The 19556-nt window shown below is 45.1% G+C and overlaps 1 protein-coding gene across 4 annotated transcripts in view; it reads right to left on the bottom strand.

The window, feature by feature from the left end:
* Window positions 1-17318, bottom strand: part of Adcy8 (adenylate cyclase 8) — a 231096-nt gene extending 213778 nt beyond the window's left edge. For all 4 annotated transcript variants that reach the window (XM_047525869.1, XM_047525870.1, XM_047525871.1 and 1 more), the window contains exon 1: window positions 14306-17318. In XM_047525869.1, the coding sequence (XP_047381825.1) occupies window positions 14306-15268 (963 nt within the window). In that variant the 5' untranslated portion in view covers window positions 15269-17318. The remainder of the gene's footprint in view (window positions 1-14305) is intronic.
* Between the last annotated feature and the right edge of the window lie 2238 nt (window positions 17319-19556).

The raw sequence follows: 19556 nt of genomic DNA, 5'->3' as shown, positions 1-19556 counted from the left end.
AAAAAAAAAGATGGCATGTGTCAAGGACAGAGCAGCAGCAGGGACCTCCCTGCTTGTCCAACATGGCGGTACCACTCATTGGTTTTATATCTTAGGACGTGGTTACTCTGCTGGAAAGAGGAAATGGTCCTGCTCTAATGTCTTCTTTTGTCTACCCCACTTGTTGGAAGAAACTTGATATTTACCTCACTAAAAACATTAGTTTTTCTACTATTTTTTTGACAATGGATTAGTTTTGCTGCCACTGAGTGATTGCTTGATAATGGGATAAATTGATGGTCTGAAGTAGACTCATGTTCATGAGATGGGCCAAAGTTAATTTCAAAAAGTAGAATATTTTCAACCTTTAAACATTCAAATTACCTTAAATCAATGGCTAGTGGAGATTTATATCTACCTTCCACAAAATGAAGGACATGACCTATGGCAGGATTTCCACGTGGGAAGACATTATCGATATTGAGAGCAAAACTGCTTCTTTTTCCTACCGGAAGGTTCTGGACAAAGGGTGACTTTTGTACATGGGAGGAACTCTGAAGCAGGGTACAGCTTGACATTGGGTGTCATGTTCTCTTCCTGAGGTGTGGGTCTTGCTTCCAGCATGCAACAGTCATGCCGGCCATGGTCCGTGTGCAGAGCCCTTCCCCTGCTGACATCCATCATTCAGGTGATTAACAGATGGATGCACTCTGTGCCACTGTCATGCCAACAACAGAGCAAGGAAGTCTGTTACTGTGTGCTCACGTCAGGCACAGCTGTGGTTCAGAAGTACTAATAACACCATCCAGGACTTGTTCACTGCCATTTATTGGTTCAAACCCTTTCTTATTCATTAATTCCTTTATTTGTAAGTGCTGACATTTCGACGGCAGGATTAAGTGAGTGAACTTCACAAGGCCACCTTGTCCATGTCCTGGGGCTCATAGACCCTCACAGGAGGAGCTCACAGAAGCCCATCTCCAGCATGTGGATATTCAGGCAGTGTCATGCCCAGGTCAGTCACTGCCGAGCAGCATTGACCCAAAAATGGCTTGTTGATCACAGCTAACCTGCACATTTGGAAACAGCCAGACAGGCAATTCTGACAAGTGCCATGAAGTCAGTAATAAGAGATTCAGAATAAACAACTGTCCATTAAAGATCACAGTCACTAGACCCTTCAGATCAAATCAAATGGCACACAATTTTACAACGGATGATGCTGATATGATTTTAAACCACTAGGAGAAATTAAATATTAAATATGATCTCCTAACTCTTTCTCTCAGTGTTTGTAAAATCATTAGAGTTCTCTTCCTCAGAGTCTGAGAGGTCAAAGCCCTCCATGAGCTGTGTTTGCTGTAAGAGTTGTTGTTACCTGATCATGGGAGCCAAATAAGCCAGGAAATCAGAAATCTTCACATTCACCTTCATTATAACTCAAGGAAATAAAAATTTTGGAGCTGTGAGGAAACTTAGAAATCATTTCATAGTGATCGAATTTGGGGACTATGTGGAATTCGTTTTGCATCCAAAGCAGGTTGATTGGTTCATGCAAAGTTGCAGGGTGCTGGATGTACAATCTGGATGTGAAGTCTTTTCGTGATTATTCAGGTGGTGTTTTTAATACAACATACTATTTCCCTGGCTTCACAGAGCAATGAATATTATTATTAGCATTGCTATTATTTGGAAAAAAATGTTCATTTTTTTTTTCTTTATTACTTGTATCTCATTACCTCTGAAACTAGCCAAGTTAATTGAGACAAAGTGGTTGCAACAAACTATCAAATCCAGGGGGCAGCTTCCTTATTAGACAGTTGTGGGTGGAATCCATTGTTGATCACATGACCAAAGGGAAATGAGGTGGATTCTCTGAACTCGGTACCCTCGACTCTCAACAAGGAAGCAGTAATACAGATGCTGATGTGATTGGTCAGGCATCTGCACCACAAGCTCTTTCTACCACATTCCCTCATGATATGCTAGTGTCTGTTCCAGGGACACAGAGAAGGACAGAACCTGTCTTCAAAGAGCACAGTTTAGTAACAGAAACAACAAAAATGCAGTTCCAACAGGACCTGCGAAACTCTGTTCCTTCTTCAGGTCTTTGTTAATAATAATTTCTTCACTCCAGTTCTAGTCAGGTTTTTCCCCTTAAAGGGAAGTGAGGACCAGGACCCAGAGAAGGTCAGCTACCTGCCTGGAGTACAGCATCTAAGGAATCACCCCCTCACAGGGTCATAAAGTGCAGGGGTGGTATCTGAAAGTAAATGCCTGGCTAAATTTTGCATGCTGATGCTTCATTTTCCATCATGCCCTGCAGCAAAACTGTCTTCACAGCACTTAACTTAGTTTGGAACAGTCACTTATATGGGCCACTATTTGATGGATGACTGCCTCTACATTATAATCTCTTTAATAACAGAATCCTCTGTTATTTTCCCCACTGCAGTATCTCCACTGCTTGCACCAGCACATAGTGGTACTCCATAAATATTTGTCATATGGAGGACTAAAGGAAGGAAAGAACTAATAAATTACACAAGAATGTTCCTGTTGTCTGAATGCATCCCCTACAAATTCATATGCTGACTTACCAACCCCAAGGTGATGATATTAGGAGGTGGGGCCTCTGGGAGGTGATTAGGTCAAGAGGGTAGAACCCTCATGAATGGTATAAGGGTCCCTACAAAGAAGCCTCAGAGAGCTGATGTGTCCTTGTCACCCTGTAAGGACACAGTGGGGAGGTGGCCACATGAACAGAAAGCAGGCCCTGACCAGACTCCAAATTTATGGCTCCTTGATCTTGGCCCTCCCCACCTCTTGGACTGTGAGAAATAAACACATGTTTATGAGCTACACCAGCCACAGCCCAAAAGGACCAAGAAGATGTAAAGGGACTTAGAGTCCTGTGGACAGAGAGGGACCTAAACTCACCTCATGGAGTGGAAGCTCAATTCCAAAACCCTTCCCCCAAATCAGGGTCTGCAGACTGGGAGATTCCTGCATCTGGCCACTCATTAGAGAAGTAGAATCCCTGGTTCCTTCTAACTCTAAATTGTCCCAAGACCCCCAGGTGATTGCTACTCACATTAAAGTTGAGGAAGCACTAGTCTGTAGGACCCCCAGTTTAGGCAGGCGAAGACTGGGAAAGGGACACTCAAAGTGGAGAAGTCAAAGAAAAAGAGTGACCATTTAGAAACTTAGATTATAATGACAAAGTCTGACACATGACTCTTTACCAGGCCTTGATCTAAATAATGTGGATGTGTTAGTTCTTCTCTTTAACTAACTCCTGGGCTACTATTATTACTTCCATTTTACAGATGAAGTAAATGAGGTACATAAAATGGACAAATAGCAGGTCAATCTCAGGCAGTCTGAATCCACATCCCGGAGCTCTCCTTTGAGAAGTGCAGACCTGGCACAGGGCAATTCCTATCACATATCCTCTCCCACCAAGAGAGTATGAGTTGAAGGACTACTTGTCTCTTTGTCCAAGTCTGTGACATCTGCCTGCCCCTTCTCTCCTTGAACACTGAAGCTGACCTCAGATTTTCCAAGCCAATCACATATGCTTCCCTGCTTAAATGCATGCCTCTTATTTTTAAGCTGGCACCTGTCTTAGAGAAGGGGTGCAGGAGAGGCTTCTTGGAACTGGTGACACCTGAGCAAATTTTGCCAGAAAAGGAAGAGCAAGAAGAGATGTCCTGGAAAGCACCCACAGGCAGAAGCCAGCATGGGGTGTGGAGGTGACTGGTCATGATAGCTGTAGACTTACCCAGTGGGATCATATAGAGGGAGTGCTAGTATTTGGGAACAGCTCACTGGGGGTATGGGGGTGGTAAGGAGGAGCATGAGGAATGAAAGACCTGAGAAATAGTGGGGACAAGGGACTGCAGTAGAATGGAAAAAGCAGAATATATATATATATATACATACTTTCAGGCATAGGGAAATTTTCACCCAAAGAAGCCAAAGCCATCTCTTTCGCCAAAGTCACTGAGAAAAATCCATAACAAAAAATAGGATGAGAATTTGTGGTTTCTGTTTTTAAGGAAATGTACTTACATGGTTTCAAAAATATCTCTAACTGTCCATTGGCACAGTTCCTCTCTGGCTGAGAAGACTTGGGCAGGGCCCCAAGCACTGAGCATGATGTCATTATTCACTTGGTAGGAGACAAGGGCAGAATTTCTGCCTCATAAATTGCAAAGAAGAGACTTTGTACTCACTGAACACTGACCACTTGGAGCCATAAGGCCATTCTTGATTAGTCTGCCCACCACCATAACCTGGGGACACTTGCCCAAGAATGAGAGGATTTTGACTTTAAGCTTAGAAGATAACAAGCTGGTTCTCATTGATTTTGTTTTCTTGAACTAAATGATGGTAGAAAGATGAACTAAGTAGCTTCATATTTCATATAATTAAAAACAGAAGGTGCAATTGCTTTGGGTTCTAATACCTAAAATCAAGCTTTAAGTTTGTTTTTGATAGTCTGCTGATAAACTGGTTCAGTCAGGTTACAACCTGGTCTTTACATGACGGATTTTAAGCTGCAGGAAACAGCAACCTAAACAATTGTCTAGTTTTGGTGCCAGCGAAGCCAACCTGCTTTGCTCAATGCTCCCCCTTTAGGAGAGAAGGAGACCAACCCCTGTGTATGGAGCACCAGAAGTCGGATGGGAAGGAGGGAGCACCTTCTGCTGCCCTTGACCGCAGTTGCGAAGAGCCAGTGGCAAGCATGCGCCAGAAGGGGGCCTCACTGAGACATCAAGCCAAAGAGGAGGTTTTCCATGTGCCATGAAGCCCTGTGCTGATACGGGTCCTGGGATTCAGAACCAAGGTACCTAAGAGCAAAGGACACAGAGAGGGATAGAGCCACACCGGTGTTGGTACTTGGACTTCGAGTGAAAGGGCCTGAAGCATTTTGGCTCTTTAGGAATGGACAAGTACCCATAGATAATCCAGTTTTAACCCCCCTCCTTTTTCAAAGTGAAATGATCTGGATAATTACTTCAAGTTTATTTCACATTACTTAACTTCTTTAGCATTTGTGTAGCAAAAACTTGACCTGTGGATTTCTGTACAAAGCACATGGAATAATTTCCAATGTACTTTTGCCTGTATTGAATAGAGAAACTGGATTCTCTTCTGTCATCAGTTTCTCATTCCCTGTTGATGACTGTGTGACCGTGTGCACGGTAAAGGTAGTCAGGGGGAAGGTGATGGACATGTCCCATTCATTTATTGCATCCATTTAAAAGTGTGCTATTCAGAGCTGTCCATGTGCCATGTGCTACTAGGTATTAAGGCACAAAAATGAATGCCACTCAATCCTTGACCCAAGGGACTCACAGTCTGGTAGGCACAGGGGAACCTTAGGAATTGCTGATCTAGAGAACATAGAGTGCAGCAACACACCAAGGGGACAATATCCTTGAACCTTGCCTAGGCTCCCTGTCTACCCTTCCTCTATGTGGACGGGTTGTCTGGAGTCCCAGGGCAGTCCCTCAATTTTTTTCAGAGGTCACTGTGAACAGAGATAGGGAGTCCCCAGAGATGCAGACCAGCTGGACCTTGCTCATATGAGACAGATGCTCCCTAGGGCCATGTCTGCAGGTCACCAGGCTTGGGATGCATTTGGTTTGTGTTAAGGTGATGCTCAAATGACTTAGCCTGCAGTCTTTCCCGAGACTCTTCACCAGAAAGGAAGAGCCATACCTGTCTACCATGTCTTCTACTTATTCTAGAGTCTGAGCTTTCCTTTCACATCACTCCTAAAAGAAATCCACTGCAGCTTTGAAGTCTCATGCTTTAGAGGACTACATAAAAGGAACCAAAGACTGCGTTGTGTAAAACATTTGCTGAATTCTGTGCTCCCAATGTGTCTAACAGTCAGGTATAAACCTGCCATTCTTTGACCCGGAGTCACAAACTCCCTCCCCAGGTCCATTCCAGTATCAAATCCGCTGCAGCGACAACCTGATCTATTTGTACACAGTTGTGTCCTGGACCTAGACCCCAGCAGGGTGCCAACACACATCTGTGAACACTTTCTTACTCAGTCCTCCTTCTCTCATGCTTCATAACATAATTCTGATGTTTTTCAGGGGCAGTAAAGTCTATTTTTTTTCCAATACTTCTTGCTGATTGGGTGGCCTGTGTCAGGATTCAGGCTTTGTTGGGCAGGGATCCCAGAGGAGCTCAGCAGGTCAGTTGACATGTTCCTTTATAGTTTTGACCTACTGCCCTTTGACTTTTCCTTTCTCCTGCCTGCAAAGTCACCATGGTGGCTTGTAGGCATAGCTAGTGCTTTCAACTGACCTTGGGGAAATGACTTCCCTATTCAGGAATCTCCTGTGTGACATCCCTGATGGATTGTTCTATGTACAGCTTTCCCTTGATGAATCCCCATGACAAGAAGTTCTTTACTTCAAAACACACCTGGATAAAGCCTCTCCTTTCAGTAAGCCAAAGTTTCTCCTGCTGTAATGGCCACTGGTCTTTATTTCATTCCATAGGAGATGAAATAAAGTAAAATAAAGTAAAATAAAATAAAATAAAATAATATAAAATAATCGGACTCTTTGTCATGGGCGAACCCCAAACACTGAGGACACTCACTACATTCCTTCTATATCCCTTCTACTCTCAGGCCTTCCAGGGGTGTTATCCTTATGTTTTGTTGTTGTTGTTTTTTAGTTCCATTCTGTTAGATTTTATGTGCTGCATTTATTATGTTCTAAGTTGAAGAAAGACATGTATTTGGATTCTGCATTGTCTAATCCTCAGTAGTGTCTATTTTATAAGTAATCATGTGTATTCTGCCTATAAGCACGTAGGCACCACACACACACACACACACACACACACAATTGAAGGAAAGATTTTTATTCTGAAATAGTCTACTCCAGTCAACTGGAAAATCAGCTGGCATGAGATAAAGAGGTTGCTTACAAATTGGTTATAGTTGTTCTTTTTTTATGTGAAAATCTTACATGGGTATCCCCTTTATAGAGAGATGGCAGGTTTTTTTTCTCCCCTTGGGTACTGGGGATTGAACTCAGGGATTGAACTTAACCATGGAGTAACATCCCCAGCCCTTTTTTTGTATTTTATATAGAGACAGGGTCTCACTGAGTTGCTTAGGGCCTTGCTAATTTGCTGAGGCTGACTTGGAACTCGCGATCCTCCTGCCTCAGCCTCCCAGCAACTGGGATTACATGCGTGTGTCACTGCGCCCAACTGAGAGATGGCAGTTTTAAACATTCACTCATTTAAAAAGAAACCACAAAACATCAATGTGATTTATTGCATATCTAGCTTGGGCCTTCGCCTTGCATGATTTTATCATGTCCTGATGTTGGGGGATTTGTGCTTCAAGGACGTTTACTGTGTGGAATACCGGAGTTTAGGGTTATACGGCAGGAGGTGGAGTAAAAGGACTAGAAAACACTGGAAATTAATCGATGTGCAAGGCTTTGAGTGTATTAAAATGTGTGATCTAGCTAAATGAGATTCAAATTACAGGCATCTATTCAGAATCCAATGCATAGAGATCAAAGAAACCAGCAGATGCAGGTTTATCTGACAACACGTGCCATAAACAGTTCATTTGTTGAGAAGGTAACCCATGGAGGCAGTTGCTGATAAAACAGCTTTCCATAGGCCCAGGATGTGACTGGGCCTCCCACAGAATGTCTGGCATCTCCATGGTTAATTAATCCACTCTGCATTCTTCCTCTACCTCACAGCGCTGACTGTGAAAAATCTTGCAGTGAGAAAAGCTGGCTTAAGTGACCTGACTTCTTAAAATAGTCCTTCATAAACAAAACTCACATGACAGAATTGGAGTGTGTAAATCCAATTACATTTCTCGGGGAAGCACAGGGCAGATTATATGGACTTTTCCTGCTTGGTGGTGGCTAGGGAAAGCAGTATTCCTGTAGTCTAGCCCTGAGGAAACCCTGGGGAAGATTTGATTTATATAGCCCATTATCTGGCTAACTGAGGTTCAAACCAACATATCACAAACACTCTCCAAACTCCAATACTGCTGCCAACCTTTAGGTTCTGTTACTTTAATTCCAGCCCAGAGACAAAACCAAGGATATACTTCAGAAGCAAACTGTCAAGTGAACTGATGTGTTGCCCAACTGTGTATTCTGGGTCTCCTGGTCTCTCCAAGAATCAATATTGTGCCCATTTTCTGGTCAGAGGAAAGGTTTGAGATGAATATTGCAAATGTCTCCTATGTTCTGGAAATAAACACATGTAGGATCAACTCAAATAGACACACTTGCAAAATGAATAAATTAGCATCTCATGAAATATTTAGACAACAGTGAAATGTCACATCAGATGATTGTAGTGGTGTCCTTTGATTACACGTTGCTAACAGTACTGAATTGGGGATAAACTGGGTTTTTTTATAATCTTTTCTTTTTTATACTTGGTTTCACTTGTTTTTGATGAGCTCTTAAAACGCCATCAATCATCAAAGTGTAAATATGACTAATGCACTCGTCCTACTTAGAGGACGTTGCAGCAGCTGCTGCTGAAGCAGAGGCCCCCAGTCCTCCCAGTTCTAATCTAATTATGCTCTGGCCCACTGATACCAGTCAGGTGATATTACCGGATATGAAGGAAAACAAATTCATAATTCAATCTTGCAAAGCACACACCACACAATCAGTTTACAACTCTCTCTAAATACACAGACACAAAACCTATTTGCGACTCCAGGGCAAAAATGTGTACAGGCCAGGGCTGAAGGGATTTAATTGGTCATTGCAACTGCCATTAAAAATATCCTTTACAAAGCCTGATTTCCACCATTACAGATAGAGGGAGAGGGGAAAAGAAAAGAAAAAGGAAGAAAGACAAAGCATGCATGAGAGAGAGACAGAGAGGGAAAGAAAGAATGAAAAAGACAATCGAGTATTTTTGTCAAGGAAGAGAGAATAATGTCTTCATTTCCTGGCATTCAGAGGAACCTCTTGGGAAGGTTGACACTCAAATCTGTTTTTGAAAGTCATTTTTCTCAGACATGCTGGGATGTTGCAATTATTTTTTAAAGCCTATGTGGATTTGGTAATGGAATGTACAGAAATGGAGGTATTTGAGGTGTTTAGGGTCCTAGGGAGTGCACATCCCAACCAGGTGTACTATGCAGAGCTCAGCCATGTTCCCCTAATGGATACTTATGTGTTCTGAAGTGAGTGTTTACCTTGCTACCAACTACCTAATTGGGGTGATTTAAGTTTCATGCCATTTATTGTACATTAAGTGCTCACAAGATCCCTTTTATTTGATTTGAGTTAGCTACAAAGAGCCTTAGATGTAGACGAAGAACATATAATATCCTATACTTATGTTTAAATTGTAAAAATGAAGAAGTTGTTGGTAATTCCATTATACTGGTTTTATCTTCACTGTGAAGTCAGTCCTTCATTTAAGTGATCAGACCTGATATTCAAGGCCCCCACAGAGGCTGCCTCTCTCCTGACCCCCACCTGTTCCTACCATGCTCCACTATTTTACTTGGTATGAAGAAATGAACTCTCTCCTAGAGGATTGTTTAAGGGTCAACTGATAGGCTAACCATCCCTCTTTGTTATCCAGATTTAAGGATCATTACTTAATTAGCATTGTCTGGTGCTAGTCTCTGCTGTTTGGCAGGACATGTATAAGACAGGAAAGAATGTTGTAGGGGAAATTCACATGTGACAGAATGACCTTGAACACTAACTGATGTGAATTTGCATACCTGGCTGCCTCTGCTTATAGAGTTATCTTGGAGAAATCACCTCCACTCTGACACTTCCACTTATTCACCTCACTAAGAGACACAGAAGACTAATTGGCCACTAGCTGTAACATTTTAGAATCCCCAAGAGGGAAGCCTAATGTAGCAATCTTTCTGGTTAAACATTGATGCCTCTCAGTTTTCCAATAACTAAATGATTTCCACTATCTTATCACTAATGAGCTGAAGAATGAGAATGAGATGATTTTCAAATGTTAGGTAGCTCATATTGTTGCCATCAGCAATTAAAATAGAGTAAAATGCTAATTTTAGCAACAGTGCTTAGAACTGATCTACCCTATGAAGGAACCTAGTAAATATAACCTTATGATTAATATGTTATTCATGTATATAATGTCATCTTGTAATGATTTTTCTGATGAATAAATTGAACTGGCAGGATAAACAAAAATATCAGTGGAAAAACATCAGTGTCTGAGAGAGTCTGGACAAGCCATTGCGATCATTGGTTTTTTTCTTTCTTTCTTTTTTTTTTTTTTTTGGTTTGAATCATAGACACAAACTGATCAAAGTTGAAATGGGTGAATTTTCCAAGGAGGAATAACTATAGCCCTAGAGCTTCCCATTGCTGAACTTGGTCAAGGTGAAATAAAAGGAACCCTTCAAACCGAGTTCTGAAACTTCTGAAGATCCTTCAATATCTCCAGTGTCACTCAGTCCAGAAAATACAAGGGTGATCATATCTTCTGGACCATAATCTCTTTATTTGGGTGGGAAGTTAATGATTTTAGCCTAATTCTTCACATTAGTGGGGAAAACATACTCCATGTCTTTGCTGGTAAGGAGCATCCCGGATGGCCCTTTTTAGGTCCCATCCTGCATTCATAGTGGGAAACTAGCTGCAATTCAAATTGACCACAGGCTTTCTCTCTTCATACCATGTGTCTGTAGAGATTTGTAGTGTGCTTGTTGCCCTGTCAAGCCACAGATGTGATTTCCTGCAGGAAGGACAGAGGAGAAGCAGAGCCTCCTGGCTTGGATTAAGGGAATGCCATCATCGGCTCATTTGTTACTTCTGAAAATGACATTTCCAGTGAAGTGAAATGGCTGCCAAGGTGTGTTAACTCCATACTCTCATTTCAGTTTCCTGATTCTTGAAAATACTAAGTTCAGCCTGAGCCACCTCTTAAAGGGAATTAAGATTAACGTAGAGAAAGATGATATTCTAGGGTTTATGGCCTTCAGTTGACAAATTTGTCTCCAGCTGAGCGTGAGGATGAGCTAGTTATAAAGAACTAATGCCTAGCAATTCTGGCATTTTTCTCTCATGATTTCCCTTTGGCTTCTTCATTAGATGTTCATTCATGAACTATATGAGGCATTACTGGTGAGCAGTGAACCAGGTACTCCTCACTCTGGAACAATTTCAAATGCTGTGTTCCAAAGTCTTACCCCTGAATGGTTGCTGAAGAATGATTGGCACTGGAGCCAGGGTTTGCATCTTGTCCCCACCACTTGCTAGGGTCTGAAAGTTCAGGATGTGCCTTTTCTAAGAATCCTTCGTTTCTTCTTTAAAATGAAAATGAAGGTGAGGTGCCATCTATTTTCATCATTGGATGTGATAACACACATAAAGACCCTTAGTGACTTGTAAAATATCATACAAATGTAATGCATTGTGCTTTGATTTTTGAAAAATATCTTTGAGTGGAAAGAGACTGCCTTACTCACATATAATTTAACTGTGTGTCTGCATGTGTATGCATGTGTGTACACAACACCAGGCACTTGTCCATTCTGTAATATCACCGGTATGATGAACAATCTCATTCATTTTGTGAGTTGGTTGAGTATCTAATGTATATTGGACATATTTATAGGTGCCAAGGATCAAATGGCAAATATGATAGACAATGCTCTCGCATCTGAGGTGTAACTTCTCTAGAGAAATTAAATTAACTCATGTATTGAACAGTGGCTTTTGCGAGTCGGATTAGAATGTGTCCATCCTGTGAAGACCTGGGAAAAATTGTTCTGGGTAGCAGAAGCAATGTCCCAGAAATAGAAAAGAGCTGGGAAATTTGAAAGACTGAAAAATGTACACAGTGCTTGAGGAGAAGCAGAGAAGGAAATCCACCTGAGAGAGAAGCAGCAACCAGCTCAGAGGAGAGGATGGAGTAGGCTCTGGCAAAAAGTTGGGATTTCACTTTAGGTGCTATGAGAGGTCATATCAGTTTTGAAGCATATAGTATATACTACCAAACAGGGAAAACTAAACAGTAACTCTTCAAAAATCACAGGTATTTTTAAAGGAGGTTAATTTCCCCCTCCTTCTGTTTACAAGATCTAGGAAAGAAGCTTAAACCCCTAGAGGGCACCAAAGGAAAACATTTAAGGGATCTTTCAGCACCCACAGAAAGGAGAGCGCTCTGGTTGTTCTTTCACTCTGGTGACAGGTGGCTGGACCTAGGAGACTCTAGTTGATCTACAATCCTACCCAATCAAGAAGGTGGATGAGCTTGGTTTACATGAATCAGGACCTCAGTTTTCACAGTGGAGGGCTGTTCCTTATGGGGTGGGAGTGCAGAGACATGGGGGTTATTTTTAATCTTCTTCCATCTGGTAGTATTTGAGTAGAGTATAAAACAAATATGGAGCCAAAATTTCCTTTCTGGATTCACTTGGCAAGGAAAAGATCTCTATACTTAGAATTTTGAAAATATTCATACTTTGCCACTTAGGATGTGTTATTCTAAATACTACTCCAAACTTACTTGATGAAGTCTTTTAGTAGCATGTACCAAGAAAGGCTACTTTCTGCACATGATCAGATAGCTATGGTATGTTGTGAAAACAACTCATAATGAGTTAGATTTTAAAGAGGAAAGGAGATGGGACGGAAAAAAAGGATTGGCAGTGGAGAAGAAGAAGAGTAAGAGGATAAAGAAAAGTTCTGCTGATGTATAAATATATAATCCAGAAAACACACACAAAAAAAAAAAAAGAAAAGAAAGGGCTTAGGCAAAAGTAGGTTTATATATGTATTGTTTCAGATCTGTGTGTATACAGATTTGAGAAACAGCTAGTACACAGTATAATTTTATGCCATCCCAAACAAAGAATATTACTCTTTCTCCCCCAATTGACACATTAATAATAAGGTTCATGACAATTTTGAGAAAATATTCATTCTTGTCTTTAATAAGGGCACATTCAGTGGATTGACCCTTATAGGTTCTTATCTTCCAATTTCATGCCTGATGATCACAGTCATGTATTTCATATGTTCTTTGCTTTATCCAGAGACACTTCAAAAAAGCACGTTAAGGGCAGCGAACCAGATAAGTAACCTGAGCAAATGGATACAGAGCCATCAGAAAAAAAACAGGGCCAAATCAAGTAGAAGCCTAGAGATCAATGATAGTAAAGCGCTCTAATGGGGCTGGCAATCTAAAAATTGTCCATGATTTTCAGTAGTGCATGCCTGTTTATTCCAAGAACTATCTATTCAAACTCAACCACAAGGCAGGGGAGTACAGCTTCTAATGCAGCAACAGCCACAGAAAAGGCTGGGGACAGGGCAATCCTCAGCCTTCTATTTAGAAACACTGCCATTGGTACCTTTCCATCATTGACAAGCCCCCAAATTCACTCCCCAGACATTTAGTAAAGAAAGTGTCAGGTCATTAATTATCAATTGGTTTGAGTGAATTTAAACAATGGAGTCTTTGTCTACCTTCTCGTTCATAGACAATGAGAACTTTGTTCACAAACACATCCATATTTAATGAGAACAGAGAAGAAGAGGGGCAAGCAAGGAAAAAGAGATCTAAAGAATGAGATTTCCCCTAAATATTGCAAACCATCTACATCAAAATGTCCGTTTTCAGTTCATCAAAACTTCCATACGTTGCCAATACTCCTGACATCCTTCAATTCCTGAGTTTGATTTTTTTATTGAGGTTAGATCCCATAGTGAGAGAAGATAACCACGGTAGGTCGCCAAGGCAATAAAAAATTCCCCAGTAAAACCATGTCATAGGAGTCAGTGAGGATTCTTGGGGTACCCAGTACAGCAATGTTCAACAAACACTGATTCCTTCTACAGCTGAGAAAGGCACAATCCCAACTCTGAATTCTGGAGTTCCTTACAACATTCTGTGGCGCTCTAATGAGTTAAGCTCTTAACTAAGGGCCACTTTCTAAATCTGGGTGCTTCTCCTCTTCCTGTCACCTGCGCCAGAGACTGCAGACCCTGGGGGAATGTGTAGCAGAAATAAGCCTTTCTTTGCTGATGTCAGGGAAGGATTACCCACAGAATCAGAATGAAAGGGTAGAGCTGGCTGAAACTTTTAGAGGTCATTCAGTTAGTCCTCCAAGAGAAAAGAGAGAGAGACGATCCCACCAGCACTCAAAGCCACGTAGGGGCTGGGCACAGTGTCAGGCTGGGGAAGAGGGCTCAAAAGTGAGTTAGCCCTAGCTCTCTGGAAGCTATTTACAAGGAACCCAGGAGAGTCCGGAGGGGAAAGCAAGACAGGCAGGAGTTACCTGGTTGATGGAAATGACCGCCAGCCGGGGGATGACCACTTGGAGGATCACCTGCAGCAGCGAGGTACACAGGCCAGCCAGGATGGCCCAGGTGAGCGGCAGCGGCAGCATGCTGTAGGTGGCGAAGAGCGTGAAGAGCACATAACCTATACCGTCGCCCAGGAGCCCATAGCCCAGGCCAGCCGCCAGAATCTGGGTGGTCATGGCCACCCAGGTGACCACTCCACTGTACTGTAGGTATGTGTGCGAGGTGGTATCCTTCCTGACCACCACCAGGGCGCAGATCACCACCTCGATTCCGGTGAAGAAACCAAGGAGGATGCCCTTGAGTGGGTCCATGGGGGCCGAGGCTAGGCTCAAGTGGAGGACCAAGAGGGTGAGTTTGGTAAGCACATCCAGAACGTTCATCACCACCTCGGATTTGCGCCTCTGGCCCAGGAAATAGCGCTGGTAGAGGCGCTCCAGATCCCGAGACTTGAAGGAGTTGCGCAGTGTGGGAAAAATGACCCCTCGGTAGCTGTAGCCCCCACTGAGAAAGAAATCCGAATTGCTTGGGGCACAGTCAAGGTGTAGGAAGCCTAGGTCACCCCCGCCTCCGCTGCCGCTGCCACTGCCGCTCCCGCTGCGTTCCGGGAAGACTTTGGTGCCGCCGGTGCTGTGCGCTCGCTCCCCTGGCCCCAGTGAATACAGGGGCAGCGCGGAGTCACTGGACAGCTGCTGCGAGTGATGATTGGGACCGCTGCCCGCAGGATTGGAGGCTTTGCGGGAACCACCGCTCCCGCCGCTGCCGCTACCGCCCCGGTGCCCGAGGATGAAGCGCTGCTCGGTGATGTGCCGCACCGCCGTCTGCCACAGCAGCCGCTGCGGCCGGGAACCGCTCCCGCCGTCGCCGGCCGGGGGCGTCGGGTGGATGGTGTAGAGTTCTTCGCTGCCGCTAAGGCAGCGCACATCCGAGAGCTCCATGGCGCCAGGCCGCAGGGAGGAGGCGCAGAACCTGGGGGAGGCAGTTGAGGGAGGGGGGTCCTAAAGACCCGAACACGTCCTATTAGGAGTTAGGCAGCGATCTTCTCTATCCTAGGCTGCCCGGTTGCAGGAACCCTGGAAAGGGGGCCCCGCAGGTCAGGTCATAGTGCGCCCGGGGGAAGGTGCTCCTGGAAGATCGCAGCAGACCCCTGCGTCCTTGAGAGCCACCCTCCCGCCAACTCGTGCAGCTTGGGAATGCAGCCGTGGTGGTGGTTATTTGTCCGCAGAAGCTGCGACTCTCTGAGGCACGCAGCCCCCTTCGCGGGTTCAGGCGCCTAGGCTCCTTCTAGGCTCAGCGTCTTGGCGCAGCCTTTGCTCTCCAATGGGCACCCAGGCGCCTGGGCGCGGTGCTTCTGCTGCGCGTCGGGCGGGTCCTGTCTGCGGCACTGGTTTCCCGACGCCCACGGCTGGGCGAGTGCAGGGGGGCTGGCCGGGGGTAACCGGCGGCGACGATGGGGTACGAAGTTAGCAGCTGTAGCTGGAATCATCGCCCTTCGGAGAACTCCATTGCACCGGGATGGGGAGCCGGGGCGGAGCTGGGGGCGGGAGCAATTAAGGAGGAGGAGTGGGGGACCATGAGGCGACCTCGCGGAAAGGTTGGAGAGGTGGTAGCCCCTGCGCTAACGAGTCACCAAATAGTTAATTTGGAGGAAGAGGTGTGCTGGAGCTCCCTCCTGGGCTGGTTCTTAGCTGTCACCACTTCCAGAGCGAGGAGCGACAGTGCAGCACTGGCTCTGGCCAGAATCATCCCTCGGTGAGGAAGACGGAGGGGCTCTGGCCCAGGGTCCCAGCCTCGGCTATAAGATGAGGTCAGCGCTTCCAGATGTGCTTCTGAGAGGTCAGCACACAGTTCCCATCCCTTCACTACGCTCTTTGGAGTCCATTTGGCCTGGAGCTAGGAGGAGTGGGAAAACGGGAAAAGAAAAAGTGGGGAGGGCTCCAAAGCCAATAGCTCTGAGTAAGAAGAGAAGCCAGTGGTGCGGATTCCTGAGGCTGAGAACCGAAGCTTGGCGGGTGCCGCGGGCTTAAGGTTTGGGCGAGAAGACAGGCCCCAGGCCGCGTGGGAGTCGATGAAATGCCTCCGGACCCAGGGAGGCTCGGCGTGCCACCCAGCGCTCTGAAGCGCGCAGAGGGACCGAGAGACTGGGAGGAATTTGGAGACCTGTCAGAGCGGTCAGACACCAGCGGCGACTTAAACCCGCCTCCGCGCCAAGCCACGCCCCCGGAACCCGGGCTGAAGTGGTGGTGGCGTCTGGGACCAAGCACCCAGATCTGGCCAGGACGCCCCAGGTCTTGAACGCAGCCGCACGCGGCGACCAGCGTGGGAGAGGACCCCTGCGGGCTGGCGCGGGCGGCGGGCGCTCGGGGCCCTCCCTCGGCTCCACTATCCAGCGCTCCAGCTGGCCGCGCCTGTCGGTTCCTCCGCTGTTCTTTTTTAAGCACTGGCTCTTGTCCTCGGCAGGTGCAGAGCCAGAACTAGTAGGCCGCTTTGCCCACGGACTCCTAGAGCACAGCGCGAAGGGATAGAGGGTCTCTTTTCCGCCCTACCCACCCGAATGTCTTTCGCCAAAGCCAACTTCAGGCGAAGCCCCAGGTCACCCAAGAAGCCGCAGTCGTAGAGGCAGACAGTTTCCTGCGGGAATCTTTTTACTCGGCCGATCCGGAGGAGTGGAGGGCGCCCAGTGTTAAAATTGGGGCGACCCCTGCATGCCTCGCACACTAAATTCCTTCCCGCTTACAGTAGGGGTGCGGGAAGAGCTTGTTGGGGAAGGCATTTCCAGCGGCCCTCTGGAGCGCAGGTTTTCCCGCCCACCGCGGTAGCGGTCAAAGCTCGCGGCGGCGCTCCGGGAGAGCAAATCGCAGCACTGCGGGTGCGTGGTGCCACCGCCGAGCCTCGCCGAGCAGTTTCCTTGAGTGTCGGGTCCGCAGGGTGCACGCGGCCGCTGCAGTCCCGAGCCCGGCTGCAGGTGGTGAAGCGGTGGTGGCCACGACCTCCGCCACCGCGACTGCGGCTGCAGCCGGTGGAGCCCGGGCCCTGAACACAGTCAGCTGATGGCCAATGACGTCAGGCCCTGGGCGCTTTCGCGGCGCCCAGTGGCGTCCCATGAAAGCCCAAATGACCGCCTCCCCTCGCAGCCCCCAGTTATCCCGAGCGAGCGATTTCCCTCTTCTGAAAAGAAAGTCTCCTGGCTCCTCTGTACCCTGAACAAGAACAGCTTCCGATGCGAAAGCCCACTTCCTCAACCACACACCATCATCTCCCGGGTTAGTCGCAGTGGCTGTCCCAGAAACATGCGGTTTAACTCTTTGCTTTTTAACCCCTTTCCCCGAGGCATACAGTTCACCTGCCTTGCATAGAGAGTCCTAGAACGAAGAGGAAAGAGTCCTCTAACGTTTGTCTCCATTCCTAAGCAGCAGATTTTTGGAATTTGTTACACAGCTTGGAAAATATACCTTTCAGTTCAACCTTTTAGAGTTCTATCCTACCATTCCTCAAGAAAGAGAACAAAATTCAACGCTCAATTTTAAGTAGGAGGGTCTATTCTGTTTTTACCTCGGATTGTAGAAGAATTAAAGTAACTGTAAAGAACTCCTTGCCTAATGGGACTGGAAGTTAAGGGCAAACCACCTTAAACAACTGTTTTGCAGTTGTCTAGGCCTTAATTAAAATAACCAACTTGAGGAATAATTCACAGAGAAAAATTGCTTGCTTCTTCCTTCTCGAATTCCTTAGATTCCCCCCGACCAGCCCAACTGGAACTCTGGAGTGGGTAACAAGTATCTTGATTTAAGGAAGGAGCTCAGATTTGGCAGAGAGTTGGAAGAATGGGGGCGTTGCCCCAAATCATCTGTGCTAATTACCATATTAGCAAACTTGGCAGTGGGACACATCTCTTCAATTTCTCAATTCTTTTTCTTTGGGGACCTAAGATTCTGCCTCAATTAATGAGGGGTTGAATACAGATGGAACTTTGCTAAGAAAATCTTTCTTCAGTCTGGATATGACCCAGGGTGATTTATTCAGCGGCAAAAGAAGGCAGGCCTAGGAGGGGAAGATTGGGCCCAATCAGATAAAAAGACTAGCCTGGGGCTGATAAACGAATGCAGCACACTGCAGGAAGAACTCCAAGAATTTTATATACTCAGGTTGGAGCTAAGGTAACAGGGAGAGTGTTGTTCTTTTGTTGGTACGAAATGGTGCTGTTCAGTTCAAAAAGCATTGTTTTTGAATGACAGTATTGGCACAGCACAAATTTGTCCTTTTTGGAATATGAAAACCATCAAATGATTTTACAGCACTTAAAACAACAAAGCCAACCCACTGTGTTGAGGCTCAGATGGAACTTGCATCATACTGTCCTTTATTACCTGCATATTTATTCAGGCTGGGTTTCTACCATGATCGAGGGAAAATATTTTGTCAACTTGGTGTCTTTTTGCACACAATTTCCTTCTCTTGAGTCCATCCCCCTTTCCTTCCTCAAAACACCCCTCACCTTATCTTTCAAAGCCTGAGTATGTTGTCTCTACATGAAACCTTCTTTGACACCCCAGGGAAAACTGAAGACTCCTTTCTGTGTGGTTTAATAGTCTGTTCTGAACACTTTAGTGTGGTCCCTATCATAGGGACCGGCTATGCCCCATTTGCTCACCTGTCAACCTGTCTATTGCTTCTCCCATGAAACAGTGAGCTCCCTGAAGGGGAGACTGGTTTTCACAGGGCCTATATCCCCTGACCTCTAGTGACTACACATAAGGATACCTATAATAGGGTGAGTAACAATTTTCCAGCAACTAGGTATCAGACTCTCCCTTAAGATCAACTATGAAGATTTTGTTTAATATCTCAGTGATTCTATGAGTTGGGTCCATCTCTATTTTTATCAACCCCATTTTATTACCTAAGATACTGAGTCCTGAGGCTTCATGTGGCTAAGTGCCTTATCCAGGATTTCATGGTTAGTAGATAGCAAAATTCCATGGATTAAATTTGGATCATATAAATCTAGAATCTACATGCTTAATAAAAATGCTGTAACAAACAACAGATGACTAATTTAAATAGAATTAATAGAAGTGAAAATCTCGAATTTATTTTGCCTTTTCAAAAACAAATTAAATAAGAAACTTCCGAGATTTTTAGACTGAGAAATCTGTTAGGAGGAGTTCAAATGACAGATGAATGTAGCAGAACTCATTCTTGTTTGGATTGAGGGCTTATTAATTT

This window comes from Sciurus carolinensis, chromosome 1 (assembly GCF_902686445.1).
Source record: "Sciurus carolinensis chromosome 1, mSciCar1.2, whole genome shotgun sequence".
Classification (NCBI taxonomy): domain Eukaryota; kingdom Metazoa; phylum Chordata; class Mammalia; order Rodentia; family Sciuridae; genus Sciurus; species Sciurus carolinensis.
This window is presented reverse-complemented; position numbering and strand designations above follow the sequence as displayed.